Source organism: Thunnus albacares, chromosome 8 (assembly GCF_914725855.1).
Source record: "Thunnus albacares chromosome 8, fThuAlb1.1, whole genome shotgun sequence".
NCBI classification, from domain to species: Eukaryota; Metazoa; Chordata; class Actinopteri; order Scombriformes; family Scombridae; genus Thunnus; species Thunnus albacares.
In genome coordinates, this window is record NC_058113.1 from 14,183,581 (window position 1) to 14,208,750 (window position 25,170).

The 25,170-nt window shown below is 38.8% G+C and overlaps 1 protein-coding gene across 1 annotated transcript in view; it reads left to right on the plus strand.

Moving 5' to 3' along the window:
* sntb1 (syntrophin, basic 1) overlaps nucleotides 1–25,170 on the plus strand; it is a 51,061-nt gene that overhangs the window by 3,720 nt on the left and 22,171 nt on the right. Inside the window, exon 2 of the mRNA XM_044358900.1 lies at nucleotides 15,000–15,237. Within this exon, the coding sequence (XP_044214835.1) occupies nucleotides 15,000–15,237 (238 nt within the window). The remainder of the gene's footprint in view (nucleotides 1–14,999; nucleotides 15,238–25,170) is intronic.

Here is a 25,170-nt window from a genome sequence, read left to right on the forward strand (position 1 = left end):
TCTAAGCAAGGCCACTCAAACAAATCCAGGTCTTCATTTCCTCAAGCGTCTCACACATGCACTTAAGTGAAGGCACGCGCACTTACTTTTATTCACTCACACTGTTGTTTTTTGGCAAAAGTGAAGATGAAAATTAGGCTGATGGCTGGCAGACTATACTCTGAAGACTGAATTTTTCCCTTTTAACACACACACACACACACACACACACACTCTCTCACACACCGGAAAACGTTTCATACAAGTGTCCACTTCTGAGTTTTTAATTCCTGTTCCTGTGAGGACTCTTGGACCCAAAACAGTAAGAACAAAGTGTCTCTCTCTCAGAGATACATACACATGCATGCAAACATGGTGATGATCCTTCCCACGGGTACAAAGGGGCTACACTGCGGAGGGAAAAACAGGTCCCAGCTGAAAACTTACAGAGATAAGAAAAAAAAAGGAAAGAGGGAAGGGAGCAGAGAAAAACCAGGAGGGGGGTGGAGCTGAAATGTGAATTTAATAGGGAAATGCTGAGAGGGAGAGAGATAGAAAAAGACTGAAACAGAAGGAGAGCCAACGAGGGAGGCTAAGCTGATATAAAGATGACAGCGAGGGTTACTGTAACTTCAGGGTAACGGAGAGGCAGAAGTTCACCCCAGTTGCACTCTCACAGGGATCATTTGCATTTAGGAAAGCAGTGAAACATGGAGGAATAGTACAAAGTGTGTTTTCAATGGGTTGCATGGATCTCTAGGGGCCATGAGAGACACTTAATATGTTATCAAGCATGTAATTCATTCCGAATTAAAAAAAAATGTGAGCAGTGATATTCCCTTTATTCCACTTATTCCTTACTGTAAACCATCTTCTAAGATCTGAGAGAAGCTGTGGCATACAAGAAAAGAGATCAGGAGGAAACATCTGATTCGACTGTTAGGAGAGATAGTACATGTCTCATGGGAGAGGACTGTGCGTCTGCATGCCTGCGTGTGTGTACAGGGCACTGTATTTTTGTGTATTTGTGTGTGTGCAAGTGAGTGTGCTGTGTACGTGCATGTTTCTGTGTATTTTACTAGCCATCTTGGAAACTCATTAGGAAGATGGTAGACAAATTGAGCTAAAATAGACAACAGCCGTTCTCTCCCACCTGATGCAGGCTGTAAGGGGGTAGCAGATCGATCCGGTGCTTAAAACCGCTCTCCAAAAAGAGGACCAGGGTTCAAGTCCCCATGTCAGAGAGCAGCTGCTTTGTTAAAGTGTCCCCCAAGCAAGACTATGACTCTGCTGGCTCTGTTCTATGGCTCAGCATGCAGTCTGACAGGCCAAAAGTGAATTTTCCCTATGGGGATCAATCAAGGCTCTGCAGCTGTGTCACAAAGCTCCTAGCAACCACAGCCGGTGCCATTATGGAGGTCCAGTGAAGGACTGGTTTTACTGCGGTGAGACGTTCACATGAAAGATTGTTAGTGAGCTAACGAGGTCCAGCTGGAACACTACCTAATCAGGTCACCTTTAATTCACAGCGTACAGTACTGTAGGTTATAAAAAGGCCACGCTTAGACAGTTTGCTGTGTGTTGCATTCACAAAAGATATTTTGACATGTCACAGTAGGAAAAGCACAGGTGTAAATAATAGAATTAATGATGGCTGAACTTTATTTAGTCTCTTCAGTTTTGGCACCCTGTTATTGTGCACATTCTTCCTACAGTATATGTCTTCTGAAAAAGAAAAAGGCCTTTTCTGTGTTCCAAGGTATGTGCAGGCAGGATTTGAACTTCTCTCAAGATTGTTTTTTTTTTTGTTCTACACACAACTTCTTGTTTGACGTTTTGTGTGTACAACTGAGTGCAACACCATGAATGCCTCTGAGGAAAGACTGTCTGACAATCCGCACTGTTTCTCCCATTTTTACGGTTCAATTCAAAAAGACATATAAAATAGTGTAAAAGAGTTCCTGTAGAGAGATTGGGAGGCAGTGCAATGTGGCTTTGGCCTAGGAGGAGGCCATGACAGCAGCTTTTCACCTCGTGTTTGAGTGTGTTTGGGTATAAACACTTTTGCATTTAGATGTGGTCAGACAATATCTCGTACAAACCAGTTTGTTTCAAAAGTACAGAACACTTAAACATCAGAAACATCGCTGAGGGATTCTGGTGTGCAGGTCCTGCCTCAAGCTCCAGTTACACCTGCATTCCATGCAGCCAAACAACAGCCCTTCTTTTTTTGTATCATTTTATTTTGCCATATAAGTATATTTTCTGAATGACAGGTCAAGACCCCCCCCCCCACACCAAACTGGCTGCACATTGGCAAGCCTCACAGTTTCACAAATCAAAGTTCATTCTGATTGAATTCTGCTCAAAGCGAAAGAGGCAGGTCAATTCGCAACTGGAAGCAAATATGTCTCACCCTGTTACACATAGACATGAATGAGAAGTGAATTTCGATCTGACTGTGCCATCAGTCTCCCTCCACTCCTGATAAAAAAGTCCCCATCTAGACAACCTGTGAGGTGCCCTGGGTGGCAACATCAGGACATAATAAGGTAATCCCTTTGCTTGCCAGTCGTCATAACTTCATAGGGCAGGAATGAGCGAAACAGGTGTCAATGGTGGCCAAGAGGAGGTCACACAAGGATAAGTGCTCTTAATTGTCCACAGCTGTTATTGTTGCACGGTTTTGTTTTCCTCCTATTGTATGCATTTTTCCATTGTTGTTTTATGCAATGATGATTGATATTTCAGTCCAACCATGTGGGTGCTTAATTTTCCTTCTGAGCATGAACGGAAATTGGGTAAGATAAAAACAAAAAGATGTGAACAATTCATGTGGAGAATTGTGTGGTTTAGTTCACTTGTATTTATGAATAACAATCAGTAGTCTAACGTGAAAAACTTTCTAACTTTAGGTTACTGAGTGTTTTACAGACAGATAAGAGAAATTGATTATATCTAACCCACACAAGGAGAGATCAGATTAGTATTACATATCATTATGTAATATTTTAAATGATATTTGTTTTTGTATTGGTTGTATTGTATAGTTTTTTTTCCAAATATAAGTGGAATTAATGCTGCAAGCAGCAATGAACGGGCCCTCACATCTTGTGTTGGAGGGAGCGGCAGCCGTGGTATTGAAATATTATTTCCTGTGCGTGGTAAGTGGCACTGGAGATAACATACTGGAAATTGTGTATACATTTGATGTACTGCGTGTCATTTAGGTTTCACTTCCTGTTGCCCGTAGGCGGTGCTACACAAGTGGATGCAGCAATACATTTAGTGGGGATCGCCTGACATGCATATGCATTTTTCATGAATATTGGATGTTGCATGAAGGAGTTAAATATCACTTCCTGTGTCCACCATGTGGCGCTAGAGAACACCCACTAATTATACGTCATGTTGCTGTACATCCATGGATGTATTATAAGAGCTGGATACCGAACCAAAAATGGCACTCATTCAGTTCAATAAGAATTGCTCGGCTGGTGCAAATGCCAAAAAAAATTTCTACCTCCATGCTTCCATGTTGTGTGGCCCACTGAATATGCAAAGTAATGTTTCCCGCACAGGCCCCACCCACTAGTTCCTGCTTAGCCCATAAACTTTACGTTGTGATGACATCACAGGATTTTAAATTGCTTTTCTTGGCTTGAGGAAATTTTACAAATATAAAACCTCCAAAAATTTATAGTAGAAAGAGTCATAATGCATAACTTGTTTTCAGTTTGAGGTGTCCTGTCAACAATTTTACAAACATCACTTTTACAAAGGTGGCCTTTGGGAAAAATGCTTTTTGGGCAGTGAGTGGCCGTTGGGAAAAAACTGGCTGCAAGGCTGAGAGGTGGAGCCCTATCCAGCTCTTAATAGACATCCATGTGTGTATCATGTGTAGACCACACAATATAAATTTCATGTAAATTGGATGATGTTTGTCACACAAGATTGCCTTACTGTTGTCAGTAGGCAGCGCTATGACTATGACTCAATATGGACATGTAGATGTCTTCAGGCTTGGACTCTTATCCAGCGTGTGAAAATTGGGGCAGACTGGACAATGTAAAGTCAAGTTACAACAGCTTCCTCTGTCATGGTGAAACATGCAAATTTTCCGCATTGCCATGGTAACAGCTTTCCACGAAAACTCCAAAGCTTCTCAATTTGGCATTGTGAAGGTCTTGAGATTTCTCTGACTAAATTTAAGGTGGTTTCAAAAAGTTCGATACCTGTAAAGTGCCTAAAATGGCATGTTGTCACATGACTTATGACATCATCTTTGGAGGTATCAACTATTCCTTCACAATTTAGCGTCACATTAGTCTGAGGGTTATACTGACTAAATTTCAAATGAATCCAATAAACCCTCTAGGAGGAGTTTGAAAAAGTTTGTATAAAATACAGGAAAAATGCACAAAATTCAAAATGGCCAACGGCCGGTTGGGTGAAGCTAATGAAAGCCAATGTGAAATATCTCCAAGGCTAAAAGTAATTACCGGGCGTTATAGAGCCAAGATGCCACACACAAGCCCAATTGTCATATCAAATCAAAATATTTACTAGTTCGAACATGGTTTTGTGAGTTTTTGTGCATCCTAAAGTCCTCAAAATGTTAGTAAAATTAAAATTGACACACAAAGTCCAAAATGGCTGACTTCCTGTCAGGCAAAAAATTTTTTTTTAAATGTATTATGTCCAGAATGATGTGAGCAATGATCCCACTGAATTTCATGAAAATCAAAGCAACTTTATCCCAACATTGCTCTTCATTTGGGGGCGCCATGGAGCCCACTGGCCATGCCCGAGCCCATTCACTACAGAAATTTGCAGTTTTCGCCAGTTCTGACATGTGTGCCAATTTTTGTGAGTTTTCGAGCATCCCAAGCCCCTCAAAAATGCAATGGTGTAGGGGAATAATCTCTACAAAAACAATTTTGTAATCTCTACAAAATGGTCCCTAAAGAAGCAAGAATCATTCCATTGGAAGAACCATATATATTTCTTTGTGCCACTGGAATACAGTTGGGGTCTTAGCTTTTATCCACTAGAGCAAAATGCACTGTCTTGCTCACAGAAGAAGCTTTTTTTTATCAAAGTGTACTGTCCAGAAATGAAGTCCAAGCCCTCAGAATAATGTCCAAGCAAAAACAGTCCTGCTTGTATTTTAATTTCCATATGGAAAATGGCAGTGTTCCCTCCTTATTCTTCCAGTATCAGTTCCTTCCTGTCTAGTCCAACTCCAGTGTCTCCCTCCCATGTACTATCATTTATCAATTTATAATATCAACTATTTATCAATGTTGTTCTGGACAAGAGCCTGTAACTTCTGTTAAAATAAAGACATTAATTTCTTTGAAATATCTGAGGTAAGGAGAAAGTTGTCAATGACAGGTTTATCAGCAAATGTAAAAAATAGAATGAAGAATTTGTAAATATGCAAAAAAAATGCTTGGGGAATTCCACTGTCAGATTATTTATTGAGAACATTTATGTATCACACTAACGGAAAGTGTTATCATTCATCAAACAAACTGTAGGTAGAACAAAGGCTTCCCAAGTTTCACTTACAGCTAAGAGGCTAAACAAATTTTCACTGGCCTCAGAGTAGTAGAGGTTGTTTTAGTAATACATGGTGTTGTAGAACTAGTACTAGAAAACTTTTACATAATTAGCATTTTTATTATTTGTAAATAAAAAGACTATAATTTTGTAATGCAGACAAAGTTACTGACAAACTGAGGTGAAGTGGAGCATGTAGTGGCTAAAGACACCAACAATGGAGTGGGGAGACCAAAACAGAGCTAAAAGGGGAGTTAATATTGGACTTACAATTGTCAGGTTGCCAGAAACACAACTTTGAATAGATGCTATTGTGGCTCTGTGTCTGCTGGATGTGTAAACAGGAAACTGTTCACTAACAATTGTGCCATATAAACTTAATATGGTGATAATATGTGCAAGTGACCAAGAACAACAAAATTAATTCATCTTTAAAGCAGCTGTAATCAATCAGATTTTATAAGGGTAACAATATAACAATGTATTAAATGAGAATGTGTGATGTGAGAGGTGTCGCTCGTATTGATGAACCTGCAGAGAATCATCACGTGAAGCTGCAGCTCTGCTCAGCTTTACAGAACTTTATGGCAAGTTTCAGCTTCAGTTTCAGAGTTTTGACTCACTCTCACCGCGCATAGTGTTTTTGGCTGCAGCTGGCAGCTGTTTTCAGAGAAAAAAACCCACTGTACACTACCTGCTCAGCACTAAACAGTAAACAGACACAGTTAGTTTAGCAGCTAAAGAGCCAGCTATTTCCCTCAGCACTTACATTCACCAGGTGGTCAGAAACACAACTCCTTATGAATGATAATTTTGCTCTATAGCTGGAGGATGTGTAAATAAGCAACTGTTTCCTTCGCCATATGAACTCTGAAAGTGGTGATATGTCAGTGTTGTGATCACAACTTGTTTCCGCTGCTTCAAAGTGGCCAAAAAATCAGTTATTGCAGTTTCAAGTAAGAGTTCAGTTGCCAAATCTACATTTTTGTCACTGTAGCCTATAAAGATGTAGATAGCTACTGTGTGAATAGTAGTGAATAGTAGTGAATATGTACCCCAATATTTGATGGAAATTATGTCAGGACCCTATATTGAAGCAATGGAGATTTTTTTGGTCAGAACTGATTAATAGGATGGAAAATGGTGGGAGAAAACAATGAGAGAAATATTACATTCACACAGCATTTCACGGTATTATTTACAAGCATATAGAGAACTCTAAATCAAGCCTAAACATGAAAGAAGAAAATAAGAATGACAAGTCAGAATACAATAAAAACATGTGTCTCACTTCAACAGACAGGAAATGAGTCAGAGTTGTGTGAGCTCTCCTTTTGAGCTCTTAACAAGCTGTACCTGTCACCACTTGACATCTGGATGGGTCTGTGTATATGTGTATATATGTACCACCGTCAGCTGTATGATGCAGAGTGTGCATGTGTCTGTATGCATGTGCCTACTTGTGTGTGTGCGTGTGTCATTGAGTCTAGTCATCAGCAGGGTAGTCGAGATTGATGTTACAGTCAGTGTGTGTGTGTGTGTGTGTGTGTGTGTGTGTGTGTGTGTGTGTGTGTGTGTGTGAGAGAGAGAGAGAGAGAGAGAAATAGGAAGAAAGAGAGAGATGTGTCTACCACTTGACTGTTTATGTCATTAGAGAAGCTATCATCTCCTCCGCTACTCTTTGCAGAGTCTGACTCAGAGCAGATGATGGTGATGATAATAACAACAGCTGTGGTGTTGCAGTAGTGATTGTTGTGGCGAAGATAATAGAGTGAATCATTCATTCTTCTCCTCTGCGAATGTTTATACAGCCGGAAAAAAAAGCAGAGACCCTGAGCTTAAGCTGGTGTAATCATTGTTTTTGTCTATTATATTTGTTTTGTCCTAGTTTTCTGGTAATGGTCATCATAAAACTGAGTTATTGTTCAAGTTTACCACTTGAAGTGGAAATTTAAAAAACAGTGTGACCAAAAATGACCCATAATAAAAGTCTGTTAGGCTGTTACGCAGCTCCGCTGGCTTCTGTTGAATTCATGTCACTGTTGATGAGTCAACAGCCTACCGGGGGAAAAAAGCCACCATCTGCTAACACTTTCTGTGGTTTTGAGGAAGTATGGTGGTTTAAGTTGCCGTTAATGGAAATAATGTGACATGTACTACACAATTCTCTATTTTAATGCCTGATGATAATTAAGATATCATGCCTTTTACTTTTTCCACGTTTTTTGAGAAGAGTGAGTTATTTTATGAAAACATCTTTTTGGCAATAGGAAGAGATGCCTCTGCAAATTTTGGGCCTTCTTAAGCAAACACTGAAGAAGCACCTTGTTAGTTTGTGTAGTTTATAAGCAGCAGATTTTAAGGTTTTTGCTATGAGGATGATGCACTTACTTTCTATGGAGGATGAATGCAGTAATTGACGTTAAGTCTCCTTGTCACTAATGTCTTGTCAAGCTTTCTGCTCTCGCATGGCAAATTTGGCAGATTTACCACGCAAAATGTTTTGAACAATGGATCCTTGATTTCAGACAGAGGTAGAATAAAGCGGGCTTTTCATTTCTAGCTGTTGACTGTTGAGTTTGGCTGAAATTTCCAGCTGAAATGACAACTGTTGCTGCCAGCTTTTATCTGTAGCTAGCTATGAGTTGGTTGATAATGCTTGGTTTCATGCTGACTCATTTTAAACATAAATCTTAAATTGTGAAAGGAGTCTGAAATGTAACCTGTAACCCCATAAACTAATGTAGTTATCTAATGGTGTGATCCTTGGCCTCAACACTATGTAAGAATATGTGGAATGTGAGTTGTTGTTTTTTTTTCTGACACTCGTTTAACATATTGGGGAAATTCATTTTTGGCTCCATTCAGATTATTGTTTAGTGAAATGGAGATATCACACTTAACCTATCCTTCTGAACACACTGTAGTCTAAACATCCACTGTATTTGCTTCTGCTTATTTGATTTTTTGCAAACAAGCTTCATCTGTCTAGTTCCTGTCTGTGTTCACAATTCAGTGCACGTGTGTGGCTACTAGAAACTGAAATTCCCACGTTCACATAGTCATCAACCTACTTAAACCCAGAACAATATATTATGATGTTCAGTATTATACAGAAGACCTTTGACATTCATTTTCTTTAATATAGAGCTTCTAAAGTAGCATGCAAGTTCACTGTCACTGTCTCTTTAATCCAACATAAACAGCAGTATGTTGAATGTAAAAATAAGGAAAATAAAAGAGAAAGCTCTAGCTGAGAATTAGCTAGAGCTTATTATAACTGTTTGACATTAAAGTTCAGTTTTAATAAGTACTCCTACCTACGCACATTCAAATTTTTGTCAAATTCCTTCTGTAAAAAAGGACCTTCACCTCATTCAGTGCTCATTGTTCAGTTAAGGCGATATTTGAACTCTTTTGGTTCAAATCTTACAAAAAGATGCCTTGAGGGTGGATTTGTAAAGGCCCTTTGTGCTGCTGTATCCAGCTACCTGCCCGGTGCCTACAAGGAGTGAAAGCCTTCATTCTGTAATCAGAGGAGTCCTTTTTTCTTTTCTGCCTCTTTGACCTGGTCTGTTCTCTTTCCAGCTCCTACCAGTGTTAAACCTTCTATCTTCTCTTTCACAAGCTTAATGAGAGGAGGTTTCTTTTTTCATTTGGTACATTTTCTCACCAGATAAAGATCGGAGCATATGGTAAGAAGTTCAATGACTTCAGACCTCATTAAACATTTGTAAGGACCATTAGGTGAAGAAGACACAATGAGACAAATATAGTCATTACACCTGATGTTGTAGAGTAGAGAGTATGTGAGTGTGAAGGGGGTTGTGCTGCATAAACACACATGGTGAGGAATGCGACTGAGCGAGTGTGTGTGTTCATTGTGAACGTGTGTGGTAGACACATATTGAAATCCAGGGCTCCACTGTCAACACCACTTCTGAAGAAGTAAATTTCCACATTTGTAAAATGTGTAATTGAATGGGGTTAAGTGCAGTTTTGAAATGAGTGAATGATGTTTAACCGTCATCAACAGAAGTGAATGGGATTTTTAATGGGGAGTTGAGCAGCTGGGCTTTGGTAATTCACTGTCATTCTTACATCTGCATCACACTGCTACAGTAAGCTATTGTTTCTAAATGAGATGGAGAGTAGTCACAATGAAAAAGACTGAGCTGTGTCTGTATGTGCATCCTCCAAGTTTATAGAAAAAGGGAAACAGAAAAATTCAATCAGAAGTGAGGGGGAGGGCAACCTCTGATTTGGATCTTATGGTTTGACTTATGTAACAGCAAACCAGCTGCTCTCAAATCAAGGCTTAAGTAGAACGAGCGCTGCATCCTCTCCAAGTTCTTATTGTGCTATTGAGGTTATTGTACAGAGTTGGCTGAGTCGGTGCTGTAATGGAATAGAAACATGACTCAGGGGAATGGACACACATTTACACACTTCCAGCGTAACGATCGCCTGGACTCCACCCCATTTATTTTCCCCTCCTCTGGAAACACTTACAGCTCTATTTCGGGGCACAGTGACGCTGGTCAATGAGTTTACATTTCCTATTGCCAGGCTGTCTTTGTAAATGTTAACTGAAAACAAATGACCTACTGTACTAGATGTAATATTTGTGTTATAGCTACTTATATACCCACTATACTTTCAGTTTCATTTGACAATCATTGTTGCCAAAGTAAAAATCCTCCCTTATCTTTCTCTCAATTAGGCTGTTGGGCTGTTTATTTTCATTACAAATGAACTGATTAGTGGTTTAAAATGTAAAAAAAAAGAGTCCATCACAATATCCCAGAGTCTTCAAACTGCTTGTTTTGTCCAACGAGCAGTCCAAAACCTAAAGATAATCAATTTACAATGACATAACAGATATAAAAGCAGCCAATCCTTACATTTAAGAGACTGAAATCAGAGAGTATTTGGCATATTTGAATTGTGATTAATAAACTCATCGTTTTTTCTTTGCCTCACTCCACAAAGTATTCAAGAAATAGTTTGGCATTTTTGAAAATACCCTTTTTGATGCTCTTGCTTATTTTGCTTTCTTGACAGTGCTTCACTTAATGTAATAGTTTTGACATTTTGGGAAATATGCTTATTCACTTTATTGCAGAGAGTTGGATGAGAAAATTTATAGCACTCTTATGTCCATAAAGTAGATATGAAGCTACAGCCAGCAACTGAATATCTTAACTTAACATAGAGACTTGAAGCAGGGGGAAACAGCTACCATAGCAGCACCTTTCAGGCTCACAAATTAACACGTCATATCTTCTTTGTTTAATCTGTAGAAAAAACACAGAAAAACATATTGTGTGCTTACGGCCGGGTGGGGGTTATGTGCAGGAATATTTCTTGTTCGGGCACAGTGACTTCCTGGCACCTAGTCATCCTCATGAGGTTGATAAGCAACTGGCAGATATTTCTTTACCTTTGAATAGAGCCAGGCTAGCTGTTTCCTTCTGCTTCCAATCTTAATTCTAAAATAAGATAATCTGCTGCTGGCTGTAGATTCATATCTACCGTACAGACATGAGAGTGGTATAAATCTCCTCATCAAACCCTCTGCTAAAAAGCCAATAAGCAAATTTCCCAAAATGTCAAATTATTCCTTTAAGTGAAGCCCTGTAAAGTCAAACAAGTCTTTACATTCAGTATTATCAGCAGCTTACCACGATCTGATTTTGCTTCTGTTTGACACTATCATGAGTTTGATATTGATAGCAGAAGTTTAATAAAAGGATTACAAGCGCGTGTATGTGTGTGTGTGTGTGTGTGTGTGTGTCATTTAATGTCCAAAGTCCAGCAATAATGCACACACACACACACACACACACACACACACACACACTATGTTGATCTAAGACATGTGTTCCTGGTGTTACCTTGTGGCATACTGTGTACAAAATCCCAAAGTGAGGACTGGTCAGAGTGTTCTCATTTCACAAAAATGTCCTCACACACATTCTATTGCACACTTTGTGGATCTAAGGTATTTCCTTGTTTACCTTCCTTATGCTTCACAACATAGAAGATGAGGCAGACTGTGTGTTTGTGCCGCTTTCTATTTGCACAAGTGTTTCTCAGTTATTAAAATCTTATTACTTTTTCAGATTCGATAGTTTCAATCCATTGAATTAATTTGTTATGATGTGGTTTAACAAACCCATCAGCCGTTTTTCGGTCTTCCTAATCTGATAGCCGCATATCTTGACTGTGTGGGTTATTCTTCTTCTGTGCAATTGGATCATATCGTCACTGGAGGGCCATTGAGGATACTCTCACATCACCCCCGTCTCCTCTGTGTTATGTGTCAGCCTGTCATCTCTCCTCTACAGGTTGGCGGTTAGGCTTGTTACACAGTCTCATAGGGGTCTATCGTACTTCTCCAAAGAATAGTTCACATACTGGATTACAAATGCCATATGCCAATTATATGCGGCACGTACAGTGGGATATGCCAATTAAACATCTATGGCATACCAAGGATTCAGAACATTCAGGACATAGAGAGCATACTGAGCACCCACATTATATCTGCCTCTCTATTTCTGTCTTTCACTGAAACATGTGTCCTCTTTTATCATTCCCTCTCCCCATCTCAAACGTCTTATAAAAACACAAGCTGTTTAAAATCGCTATCAAGCCTCCAGTGATTCGGGGTTTAACAAGTAAAGCTGTCTGTTTCATTGGTTGGACAGTTTCTTTCCCGGCAGCATCAGCTGTGACTGTCCTGACAGGAAATATTGGGAGGCTTTGGGACGACACCTCAGTGTATTCAGAGCCATAATTCTGATGACGCCACCTGCCTGTAGCAGCAGAGACAAAGTGTGAATCATTAGTCCAACTTACAGCAAGAATACTTGCATTTTGAGGAATTAACTGGGAGGTGAAGAGCCACCTGAGTCTGTTTTGGCTATTAGCATTTTGAAATTTGCTGTTATCATTTCAAATTGAAAGCAGACATGTGCCAGCTCATTGTAATAGCGCGACAAAAGGTAATCGCTTCAACAAATGAGCCTCCTGCTGTCTGTGCAGCAAATATGAATTGTTTTAGTTTGAATACAATCCAGTGATAGAATAACATGTAGTTTGTAACTTGGTTAGGTCTACTTTAAAGGTCCAGTGTGCAGAATTTAGTATGTATCTTTTAATTATTGTATAATCCCATGAAAATAAGAATTGTTGTGTTTTCGTTACCATAGAATGAGCCCTTTATATCTACATAGGGAACGGGTCCTCCTCCAGGGAGCCCGCCATTTTCCACTGGCATGTTTCTACAGTAGCCCAGAACAGACAAACCAAACACTGGTTCTAGAGAGGGCCTCTCACGTTTTTCGGAAGTTCCACAGCAACCGTTCTCCTACACACTTGGAAGGGGAGGGTGAGGGGAGGGATATTCATTTGGTTGCAATCTGCAGCCTCACTGCTAGATGCCACTAAATCCTACAAACTGGTTCCTTAAAGAGCTGGTATTGTGGGAAACAAGAAAAATTAGCTTTGGGATGGATTAAGGTGATGGCGGGGACCTTCCAATACTGTAAAATTACTCAATTCTATCTCCTCTGTCTTTTTAAGTTATTTGAAATTTTGAGCGAGTGTTGCGGCGAAACCCGTCAGTACATCACATCAGAACGACAAATCAAGTATGCAGGAAGCTTTAGCATAAGTCCACCCCTGCTGTAACTTCTGTAGTCGGAGTTTGCATTTCAGCCAGGTGACAAGCAAAGCAGAACACTGAAATTGTGCTGTTGCTTGTTGTTCAGCAGCTAAAAAGTCTTTGCAGCCTTCCAGAAAATGGAAATTTACTTCAGAAATGGCTGAAATTCATTTTTGGAGACAATCTTCCCCATTATCAGCAAGTGGTTGTGTGTGTGTTCCACACATTTTACAGCTGACTGTCTGCTGAACAAGACTCAGGATTTTCAACTTTTTCATCTTCAATCTTTGGATGTTTTAAAACAAACGCACTTGTAAACATTATTTCTTTCTGTTACTCAGCTAAAGGAATATAATTTATATAAAAAACTAAATCTAATAAAAAGTCTGTGCTTAAGCTAAGCTAACAATGTCTGGCAATGTTTGAAAAAATGACTTTTACTTTGTTTGGAAACTTAGACATGATCTTACAGTTCTGAAACATCCTTTTGAAATCTTAACTGTGCAACAGCAGGTTCTTCCCCTTCATTCAGGGTCAGACTCAAGTTCATAGACCGCTATATACTGTCTTATGTCTCTAGCTGCCACCATTACTCCAGGTAAAGATGTATGGAACTTGCATTATTCATTAGTTAGTATTCCAGTTGGCTGGGGGGGCACACCTCCAGCCAATCAGATTAAGTGAGAACAGAGGGGATATTGGCTGTAAGGAAAAATGGATTTGGAGAAATCTAAACAACTTTTGGTGAATAAAATTTCACAAATATGTTTAAAATACTCAGTATTTATAAAAAAATAATCAAAAAAGGCCAAAATACCAGATCTTTAAAGAAAATCTATTCAGCTGTTCTTGCAAACCTGAAACAAAACACCAAAGGAAAATACAAACTTCTGCTATAGCCATAAGTTTTGTTACTAAAGAAATGTAAGTTTCATTGGACTACCCACACATCTTTGTGGGCCTTTTCAGCAGAGTTCAAGTGTCATAGCTGTTGCTGAGAATTATCATCTGATGCCCTGGCTGTGACAGTCTGTGATACTTACCAAACACCTTGGTGGTACAGTAATAAGCTGTTTCTATTTCAGCTGTGTATCACACATCTGTGGTATCCCCACATCCTTCCTCCTAACACAGAGACAGACTACGTTTAAAACAGCAAGTTTCTCTTTATTTACTGCTGAAGTGCACATCAAAAGATTGACTCAAGGTTAAAAAACAGACAGACAGATTCTAAGATTTTAATTGGGCTTTGTGTAAAATGATGTTAAAACAATGCCAGAGCCAAGTAACTTTAGTGTTACAGATGTGGCCTTGATGAAGTTTAAATCCTATGAATGTGATTATTTTCAAATCTAATATTTAAAATAATTTGGGTAGTTGTTATATTGTGCCACTTGATGAATAATAAAGAATGTTTTTTCTTATTAGCAATATAATCATAATTAATTCATAAAGCATTTTATAAGACAAAGGTTAGATCATACTGTTGTGTAAAGAAAGGAAAGTGATTTGCAGTTAACAGTATGAATTTACTGAGTGAGTAGTCTGTGTGCAAGAATTGACACATTGCACCCAAAGAGAGAGTGGGTGAAAGACTTTCGATACCTCAAACAATGGAAGGCTTTATTCTGTATCTGTATATTTTGCCAATGTGTACTGTGTTCAAATGAATCATCCACCCTGACCAAAAGTACCAAAATCTCAAAAATGTTCTACTTTCATGTCTGTGTTCAACCTTTAGCATGGCTTATGCTGAAAATCTCTTTCTTTCCCTCCTGTCCAGTCAAATACATGCGCGAGGCAACGCCGTACGTCAGAAAGGGGTCCCCTGTGTCAGAGATCGGATGGGAAACCCCACCTCCTGAGTCTCCCCGCCTTGGCAGCACTCCCATCACCTCCTCTTCTGACCCTCTGAGCTCTCCTCCCCAGCCCTCCCTGTCACTGCAGGGTGACAGGAGGTGCCTACCACTTAAGATGTGTTATGTGACCAGAGCCATGACCACACCAGACCCTGAGAACAGGTAGGTGAGACACACACACACACACACACACACACACACACACACACACACACAAACAAAACAGAAGCAGACGGCAGATTCTGTCATTTTTTCATTAAATATTATCTGTCTGCTCTTTGTACCTCTGCTCCTCTTATACTTGTTGCTTTTCATTCACAGACTAAGAACAATTTCATACAATGATTAACCACTCACATACTGTAGTTCAGGCAGCTTACTCCCTTTGAACAGATTATCATGTGAATGTAGAATATGTACAGTGTTGATATATGGCCTCTAGGCTCTGACCTCTTCACTCCTCAAAGGGAAAGCCCCAGCTCAGCACAGCACTGAGTGGGGATTGGCAATAACTTCCCCCCAAACGGAAACATTTACTTTATTCTTTATTCTTTTTTCAGATCCCCACTAGTTTCCGCTACTGCAGCTGCTTATCTCACTGGAGTCCATATAAAATTATACAAACACTGACAGCATACAGACATACAAACATCAACTGACGCCCAGGCAGTCTAGACAAAAATTGCGTCATTAACAGTCAAGTCAAAGTAATCAAATTATCAGATAACTTAAACAATGCATGTACAGAGGTTATCAAACAAACTAATTAGTCGAAATCCCAAAACAAAATCATCATCATCAACTCTGAGCTCAGTTGGATGCTGCGGTGGACAAGGCAATTATAAAATGCTAGTATGTGGACAGCAGCAGCAGTAGTTACAGCGTTGCTTTCAGGTGAGCAGTGTAGCAGGCAACAATATATCAGCCTTTGAGGAAACATGGAACATATTCATTAATCACCTAAAACTCCACCCAGAATCCAATCCAAATCAATAACCAAAGCCAGAGCCACGTACATGACCACATATCAGACCACATACCCAACCAATAACATTTTTTTAATTTAATTCATGTTATTTTATTTAATTATTTAATTCACTTTTCCTTTCCATTTTTTTGTTTGTTTTTTGTTTTGTTTGTCTTTCTTTTTTTTTTTTTTGTTTCTTTGTTTTACTTCTTCCCTCCCTGCTCCCTCACATTTTAGTTATACATATATATCATCAACATGTATCATAATAGGCTAATTATTGTTGTTTAGAAACTAAATATCTTTATCATTATTGTTATTATTGTTATCACTACTATTGTCATTTATGCCAGATACTATGAATTATACTATTATTATTGTTATCACTATTATTGTTATTCCAGATATGATCAATAATGCTATTATTATTATTGTTGTTGCTGTTGATGTTATTATTATTATCATAATCATTATTATTATCATTTTCATTATTATTATTATTACTGCCGTTGCTCTGGTCCTTGAGTGTGGTGGTGGTGGACGTAGAGGCAGTCGTAAGTCTGGGTAATGTCATATTTGTGTTTGGCTCCACCCCCCATAGCCATATTAATTTAATTTAATTGATATAAACTCAAATAGATATAAATTGATATAAATTAATATAAATATCTAATTATTTAACCCATTTTTCTGTTATTGTGGCTGCCTCTGCCGCTACCGCCGCCACAGTATACTATCAAACAGACTATTATCATTATTACTATATGTTGTTGTATTGTTGTTATTATTATCATTATTATTATTATTATTATTATCAAGGCTCTCACTTTTTCTTTCTTCCCCTCCCTTTCTCCCCCTCCTCTCTCTCTCTCCTTTTCTCACTTTCATTCACTCACCCCCCCTTCCCTTTTCCCACAATCAATCCATATTGCTTAGTTGCTCTCTACATCTTTTTCATTGTAATATGATGTTGTCATTGCTGTTGTTTTTTGTTTGTTTGTTTGTTTGTCTATTTGCTTGATTTGTCTTTTTTTTCCCTTTCCACTATGTCTCGTTAACAGTATCACCAATAAAAAAAATTTAAAAAAGGGGTGAGAAGAGCACTAATGGCTTAAAATGAAAAAAGACTAGCAATATTGTATATTTTTCTTATTATCAACCAATCTTGTGAAAAGACAAAAGCATACAGTGAATTGATCCTACTAACAAGTAGTACCTGTGTATCCAGAGCCCAACAGAGTTTATTCCTCTGTACCATAGACTTCCATTACTATCCCAAAACTATTAAAATCCACATAAATGAGACTCACTGTTAAAATGGGATATTTGATCCTCAATTACTATGAAAATGGGCATTGTTATTTATTTTTTGTTAATCCCACAAACACCATTCTGATGCTTTAAATGCTAGCACTCCAAATATGTATTAATCCACCACTGAAAATAGTCCCCTACAAATGCACTATTTACTGCTGTTTGACTAATGTTTGCAAAAAACTACAGTGCCCAGATGTTTTGCAAAATTAGTGGCCTTTTTTTTTTTTTCAAATGGAAACTTCTGTCTATGACCCTGTTTTTTTAAGATTTAGAAGGAACTAATGGACTTGAGGCTGAGTGCAGTGACAGGGAAGGGAAGTTGAAAAGTATTGAGACAGACAGACTTTTGGATAGCCATATCATTTACATACATGATCATGAAAAGGGCGCATTGGATGTATGTTGCAATAAGAAGAGTCTGCCATGTGAGTGTAGTGGTGGTACAAGTTGTTTTCTTGATATGTGTTTTTGTGTCAGGCCTCCCTTAGATTGGCCTCTAAAGTTGATTGTCCTGATTTGAAACACTAGTCCCAATTAAAAGGTAGTAGAAGAGGATGGCAGTTTGCTGAAAGGCCGAGTTTTAAAGTAAAATAAATAATTGCACAGTAGTTACGAAAGTGAAGCTTCCTTTTCAAGCTGATTGCCTGAACTAGCTGGCAGGCTGCTATTCTGCCATTGTCGTTGCCCAAAGTTCAAGTATGAAGCAACCAAAACATGACCTGCTCTTTAACTCAACAGTGTGACATTGATTGAATAGAAAAGTCTTCTCCTGGGTCTCAAGCCCTCTCCTGCTATCCTGAGGGGATTACTCACTAGTGTTTTTCAGTTGTTCTTAAAGACAGACGTTTGAAGTAGCACTAAGATAATTCTCAGTCAGCGGGGGGTGGTCTGTTAGGAGGTGTCGTCAAGTTAATTGGTTGGTAATATGACAATGGCCCAATAGAGCAGCATGGGGGCGGAAAGCGATTTACTGTTTCAACTCTTTTGGTGTCACAGTCTGTATACACTGTGTTCTTTCTGTCCCTGTTTTCTCTCCCTCTATTACTCTCTTACCATTTTCTTTCCCTTACCGCTTGTCATCACTTCGTCCTCTCCTTTTTTTTTCATGATCTCCTTCTGTGTCCCCTGCTTTCCCTGCTATCTTTCTCTCTGTATCTAAGTTTGTTCAGTTTAAATTTCTTTGTCAGCATTAATGTTGCACTAAATATACTGTCAAGACATTTAAACGCATCAGGATTTGATTAAAACCAAGGATGGAAAGCAAGTGAATGAATCGATTTGTTTTCTTTACTCTCTCTCTCTTGTTCAAAGTGTCTCTTTCTGTCCACTTTTCAGTGTTTTTTTTTTCAGTGTCTCTCCATCCTTCTCTTCCTCCACTCATGTGTGTCGCCCTGCATATGTATGATATTAGAAGTCTGAGATAGTTGAACCTCACTAAACTTCAAAGCTTCAGGCGATGGAGAAAACATCAAAGTCAAGTCGAAACAGTGAGCAGTGACTTCAGAGTTTCTCGGCCCGTATAGGCGTCATTAGACTGCTCAGTGCTCAAATTGTAAAATGTAAATGCCAACATGCACAAACAATCAATAACACAAACACAACTGAAACACTCAACAAAATGAAAAATAAGAACATCATCCATAGACAGAGCAAATGGTTCTCTACCAGACGAAGCTTTTTTTATTCCTTACTAAACAAAATTAAATAGTAAAAACGCACATTTTCCTTGACAGAGGGAAAAGCAAATGTCACCTCTCCTTGCTGGGCATATGCACAGTCTGTAGAATAAGTTATTGACAGAGATTGTGTCCATTAGCCATTCTCTGTACTTCCTGCCTGTGGCAGTATGATCATGCTTGACCACTTCAAATGCAGACAAGGAACTGAGGTCAAATTGTGGAATTCCTATTTTTGAAGCAGATAAGTCAGTAGTTTGAGAAATAATGTGTATGTGGCATGGCTGAAGCTAAGCTAATGTGCAAATGTTTTATATAATTTATAATTGTTGTTCTAAAGCTGTGTTCAGACAGGAAGCAAAGCAAATTTATGCTTTGGAGAAGGAGGTTGCGCTTCAACAATGGGATTCTCAGTGGAGTGCTAAACCCAAAATCCAATTGGCATGATGCAAATTTATGCTTTGCATCATTCATGCGAAACATTTTCAACTCACACAGACACATTTGCGAATCAGTTCTCACCGCCCTAGATAAATTTATGTCAAATTGCATCTTTCAATTGACTTCATGTGAACTTTTGACTAAAATTAATATCCTTCTAAAATTAAAATTAAATTTTTCTCTCTTCTATTTCTTAAAATTAAATTGCTTAAAAACAATGTGCAATTTAGTGAGTGAGCTTTAGAGGTGTTTGTTCGGCGTATTTTTTACATTTTGATAGAGCCAGGCTAGCGGTCTCCCCTGCTTCCAGTCTTTACGCTAAACTAAGCTAATCGCCTCCCATGTAACCTGGGAAAACTCAAGTTTTTTTTAAATGCTGACATATGATTTTTCCTGCTGCATTTATGAGAGTTTGAACTCAATAATCAATAGGAAGCAGCTTGGTGTCAACACCTTTTACAGTTTGATATGAAAAGACAAGTTTGGACTGAAAATGTTCATCATATTGAAGTCTGTACACATGTAAAAGCTTTTAAAGACATTAGTGAGGATATGGCTGTAGTTAGACTTTACTAAGCATAAAGTTGTGGTTGGACCAGTTAATCCTAGATATTAATCTGTGTAACTAACAAAGTTTTCCTGAAAACGGGAATACGTGTTAAACAGGTTACATAACAAACACAGACAAAAGTATGAAACCAAATTCAATCGCTTTCAAAATTCCCAGAAACGGTAAAAGTGAAAGACTCAGCTGTACTCTCACATATCTCAGTTAATATATTAAACCCTTTAAGAGCACAATAGGGTTGAACATTCACTTTGTTGGCTGTAACTTTGACTTTATTGGTTAGGCGGTTGTACAAGAAGTCAGGTTCAATATCTCATCTCGTGACATGTGCCAAAGTGAGTTTTTGCTTTGCCCAGATAACACTGTGTTTTGTGGTTTGATAAAACTCTAGGGCAGATTCATAGACACACATAAAGTCCTTTGCCAAATTTACCTTGACCCGCATGTTTTTTTATGAGGTTCCTTCCTAATCCTCGCAGCCAGGACAAATTCCTCTTTGACTCACTGGTAAATATTTAGTAAATGTTTAAATGGAAGGACACCCAAGTTGAAATGTCGTCTGTTATGCCAGAAGTTAAAGATTACAGGGCAAGATTAAATTTACTCTCTGTGTTCCTTATTTTAAGGCTGAAATGTTTTAAGAAGCTTTATGTTAAGTGACAGGGAAATCTGGTTTGTCTTGTTGTTTCTTACTAGACTCAGTTCCATGTGGCATCCTTCTGAGGAATTCTCTCTTCATTTTAGCAGATGTTTAAACTGTGTATAAGGAAAGGAGGGGCACAGCGATGAGAAGAGATGATAAAAGACGATTCAAGAGGAGTGAAGGAGACGAGAGGAGAGACTATCCAGAAATCAGTTTAATCATCTTTACTAAATTATTATGCTTCTCCACCTTAGCATACACCGTATACAAAGAAATAAAGTCAGGCTCTCTGTGACATTAGTGATATATTGAAATATGATATGAGTGCCTCATTATGATTTACAGTGTGCATTTAAAAATATTATGAGGAGGCTTGGAGAGACAGGATAAGAGGAAGTGAGAAGGGTTGGAGGAGGAAAAGGAAAGAAGCGGAGTGAAGGAAAGCAGGAGATGAGTAAAGATAAGGAAAAGGAGAAGACAGAGATGTAAAGAGACAAGAGGAGAAAAAGAATTAGCTCCTAAAATGGATGAAATCTATCTCTTTTTTTTTCTTTCACCATTAGTCTGTGTCATTACGAAAGCAACAGACTTAAAAAACCTCAGTGTCAGCATGTGAGACTTGAATATCCACAGAAAACCTTTAAAAGCGGAGAGATGACTCGCAGCAGAACCAGCATGGTTCCTCACAGTATGACATTTTTCTACAGTATGTCAGTTTAACCTTGACAAGTTTTTGAAAGGATGAAAAGATACACTCTTTCTAATTCTCCTTCTCACACCTGGGTCAAGTGCAAGCCTGCATACTATGAGATGATATGATAAGATTACTCACATACTGGTGCAGGAGAATCTGCCTTACAACTGTAATGATAGAACCTGTTACTGTAGCATCTTTCTTTTTTAGTTTTTAGAGTTTTAACTTTTACTCCTGCATCGTTGGTTTGATGTGGAGAACCTATTTGTATTCCACATTTCATCACATCTTTTACCTTTCTAAACATGCAGCTCTTGTGGCCTAGAGAAGTCCGACTGTTAGCCCTGCCCATTTACAGCATTTTTAAAATGGCTGCAGATCAGCCGAGAGAGGGCACTTTGTGGCACTGTGACACTGGCCCAATATTTACACACACTTCAGTGTAGGAAACATGATTGTGTTGGAGCCAAGGCTGTAGACCTGAGATGTGAGACTTGGACTTGGTGAGACTTATTCTGAACCACTTTTCCTTTAGTTGAGACTGAGGTTGAATACCGGGAATTTTTTCCAGAATTTCTCTCCAAAGTCTGGTTTTGTTTCCTGGGAGAATTATCTGTGGGGTCACTGGATTTTAGCATGTGTATGCTTGTGTGTCTGTGTATTCACATACTATGTGTACACTGGAACACCAATGGCAAAATGGTAAAATATTCTAGATTAAGTAAAAGAAGGGAAGTGCAAAATCTGTAAAGGTAAATGGTTCAGCTCAATAGGCACAACAAGAACTCCATCTTAGAGCAGAAGGGCTGATTGCAGACTGGTGTCCAACAAGTAGAGCATCAAGTGCATAACATCCTCCTAATGTTATAACTAACCTAATAACCTCAGGTCAGAGCAGTAAAGATGGTCCAACACCTTTATAAAGCCACTTGGATGTAAAACAGGTGAGAAGGCTAAAAGAATTAAAGCATCGCAGCAAAACGTTCAACTCTACTTGAGACTTGACTGCCAGAGGACTTGACTTGATACTCAAAGACAAAAATGAAATATTTTAATTATTGACCTGGTAAAATCCCAGAACATAAAGTAAATAAGTAATACAGCAATAGGCAGGCCTTGCATGGCTGCAAATATTCAAATTTTGCATAACATTTATTTTGCATTTTGCCTTTGCATTGAAAGAACCCAAATAAAGTAAAACACACTATTACACAGCTTTAAAAGGAAAGTGTTCAAATGTTCTGAGACCTTAAACACTTGTGAGCGACTCGCAATTTGCTTATGAGACTTGATTCGAACCTTGCTTTGTCAAGACTTAAAAACAGCTCTGGTTGCAGCCAGTCTGTGCAGTAGTGCAACAGAAATTATTCCATGTTGAGTCATCATCTGGATTTAGGCAGAAGCACGGTGGGCCAAAACAGACAATAAAGCGACTAATTCTAACCATATTTGTGTGTTTTTAATGTCATCTCATCTGTCAGTGCATTTAATGAGATTAGGGTTTAATTTGAAATAGGCTTATAGTTTGCTTTATTTTATTGAAGACACAAGCATTTCAGCAATAATGTCATTAATGTTATTACTTTAAAATTTATATTTTGACATTTCTGTCATGGGACTGGTGTTTATGTACACAGGATTGTTCAATGAATAGAATACAATCACTGCATAAATCACATCTGTATGCTGGAACAGACCTACCAAGCTTGGATCTGCATATTTTATATACTGTATATGGTGATAATCCTGTGAGAACAACTACCCTTTGATCAAGTGACGGATTGATCTCCATTCAAGCAGGACCAGACTTATATAATTCCATACATTCAAGTCCATCTCGCGGTCATCTAATTAATGTGCTGGTCCCTAGGTGATTCCCCATGTTCATGGGCCATGCCATGCAAGCCAGAGATGCTAATGTAGCCCCAATATCACTCTGAAACTTTGCCAGAAGATGGCAGATAATGTTCTCTCGAGGTCTAGTACTATATAACGTCAGGGGGTCATGTTGCTGCTGAGAAAAAACACCATCCTTTCAGACTGCACACAACACAAACACACATCTGGAGTCCCTCCACCTTCCTTTCCTTCTGCTCTGCCCTGTCCTTAGTCAACTCGCCTTTTATAGGCATTACTTCTATTTTTAACCCAGAGCAACACCTGGAGCTGGTCTAGATGATCTCTCCTATCTCTAAGGGTTTGATGGAAGAGCAGATTCATCACATTCACTGGGGCTTTTCCAGGTCCCCAGTGTTGGCGAATAAAGAAAGCTGCAAAGAAAGCATGTTTGCAGAGTTGAAACCACTCTCGGTTTGGAGTAGTTTTTCTCCTAAGCCACTGGGGCCACCTGGACAGTAAAGTTCTGTTAAGAGAGATGTTAGATTGTTTCAGAGTTGGTGGTACAGTAAACAAAATGGACAAAGAATGTAGTTTTATTCGTGTTGTGAGTTTTGAAGTTGAAACCGAACCGTGTACTCCCTGAAAATTGCCCTGGGTAACCCCTGCAGCAATTTCTTACTGACTGCACTCATTTCATTCACCAAACAGCAGCTCCAGGTATCAGGAGTTGATGGTGTGCTGTCTGAAATCTTACTTCTTTATTTTTTTGCCTTACCATATATGTTGTTGTGCTACAAATACTGATCGTATTGGCATTGATCACACTCACAAATGAGTATGTAATACTTTTAATACTGTACAGCAGCAGAAGGAAACCCTAGGCTTTCCTCAGTGTTTCTTATGTGAGTGTAACCCCTATTAAACAGCAGCCAGGGACTGCCTGTGATGAACAACCAGCTGATACAAATCATCAAAACAACATCATCAAAAGACAAATACTAGTAAGAAAAATACTAGTCAGAAAAATTAAGTCATAAGAAGAAATATATCACATTCTGTTATTGCAACAACCAGATAAGTGACCAACTGATTTACACACTAACAATAAGAAAATGCAGGTATGTACATATATAAACTCATCATGTGCACAACCTCCATAGAAAATACAAATCAATATACATCAGTAATACCCATCTGTATTCATAAAAAAACAGGACAAGAACAATTCATCATTTAAACCCTTACGATACTCTGTAAATGGAGAAGGTTCCTCTCCCTGTCTCCACCTCTCAACAGAGGCCTAACAGCCTCAATATCCATGAACCTACAAACTCCATGGCCAACAGAATAAAAGCGTCTGGCTACAGGAGACCTCTCATCCCTATTTCTGATGCTACTCTTATGCTCAAAGATCCTCCTAATTCTCAATTCCCTTTTCGTCTCGCCCACATAGAAAAACCCACAAGGACATTTCAATGGTAGACTACATGTGTGGTCCTACATGTGATTCTACCCCTGACTTTCATTTTCCTGCCCATGTGGGGATGTAAAAAAATGGTCCTCTTTGATCATGGCATTACAATTCACACGGTTTGAACAAGGAAAATTTCCCGGGGAAAGAGAGAGAGAAAGAGAGCTTAAAAAATGTGTAGGCCTAACATACGTGTCTGCCCCTCAAATTACTTGATTGCTCAGTAGCGAATATGGGAGGGTTAACAAACTCTTGGTCAACAATGGGGTCACTAGACAGAATATCCCATTGTTTTCTGACAACAATTTTAACCAACTGAGAAACAGGTGGTAGTAGTCAAGTCGGCAGCCATTACACTCTAAAGACATTTGAGTTGAGCCAGTTCTCTTGATCGATCACAGAAGTATCTGTACTTCTCACTTGAGCTTCTGATTCCACATTCTGTTCGTTTTCACTGCTCAAACCTCCTGAGACAAACA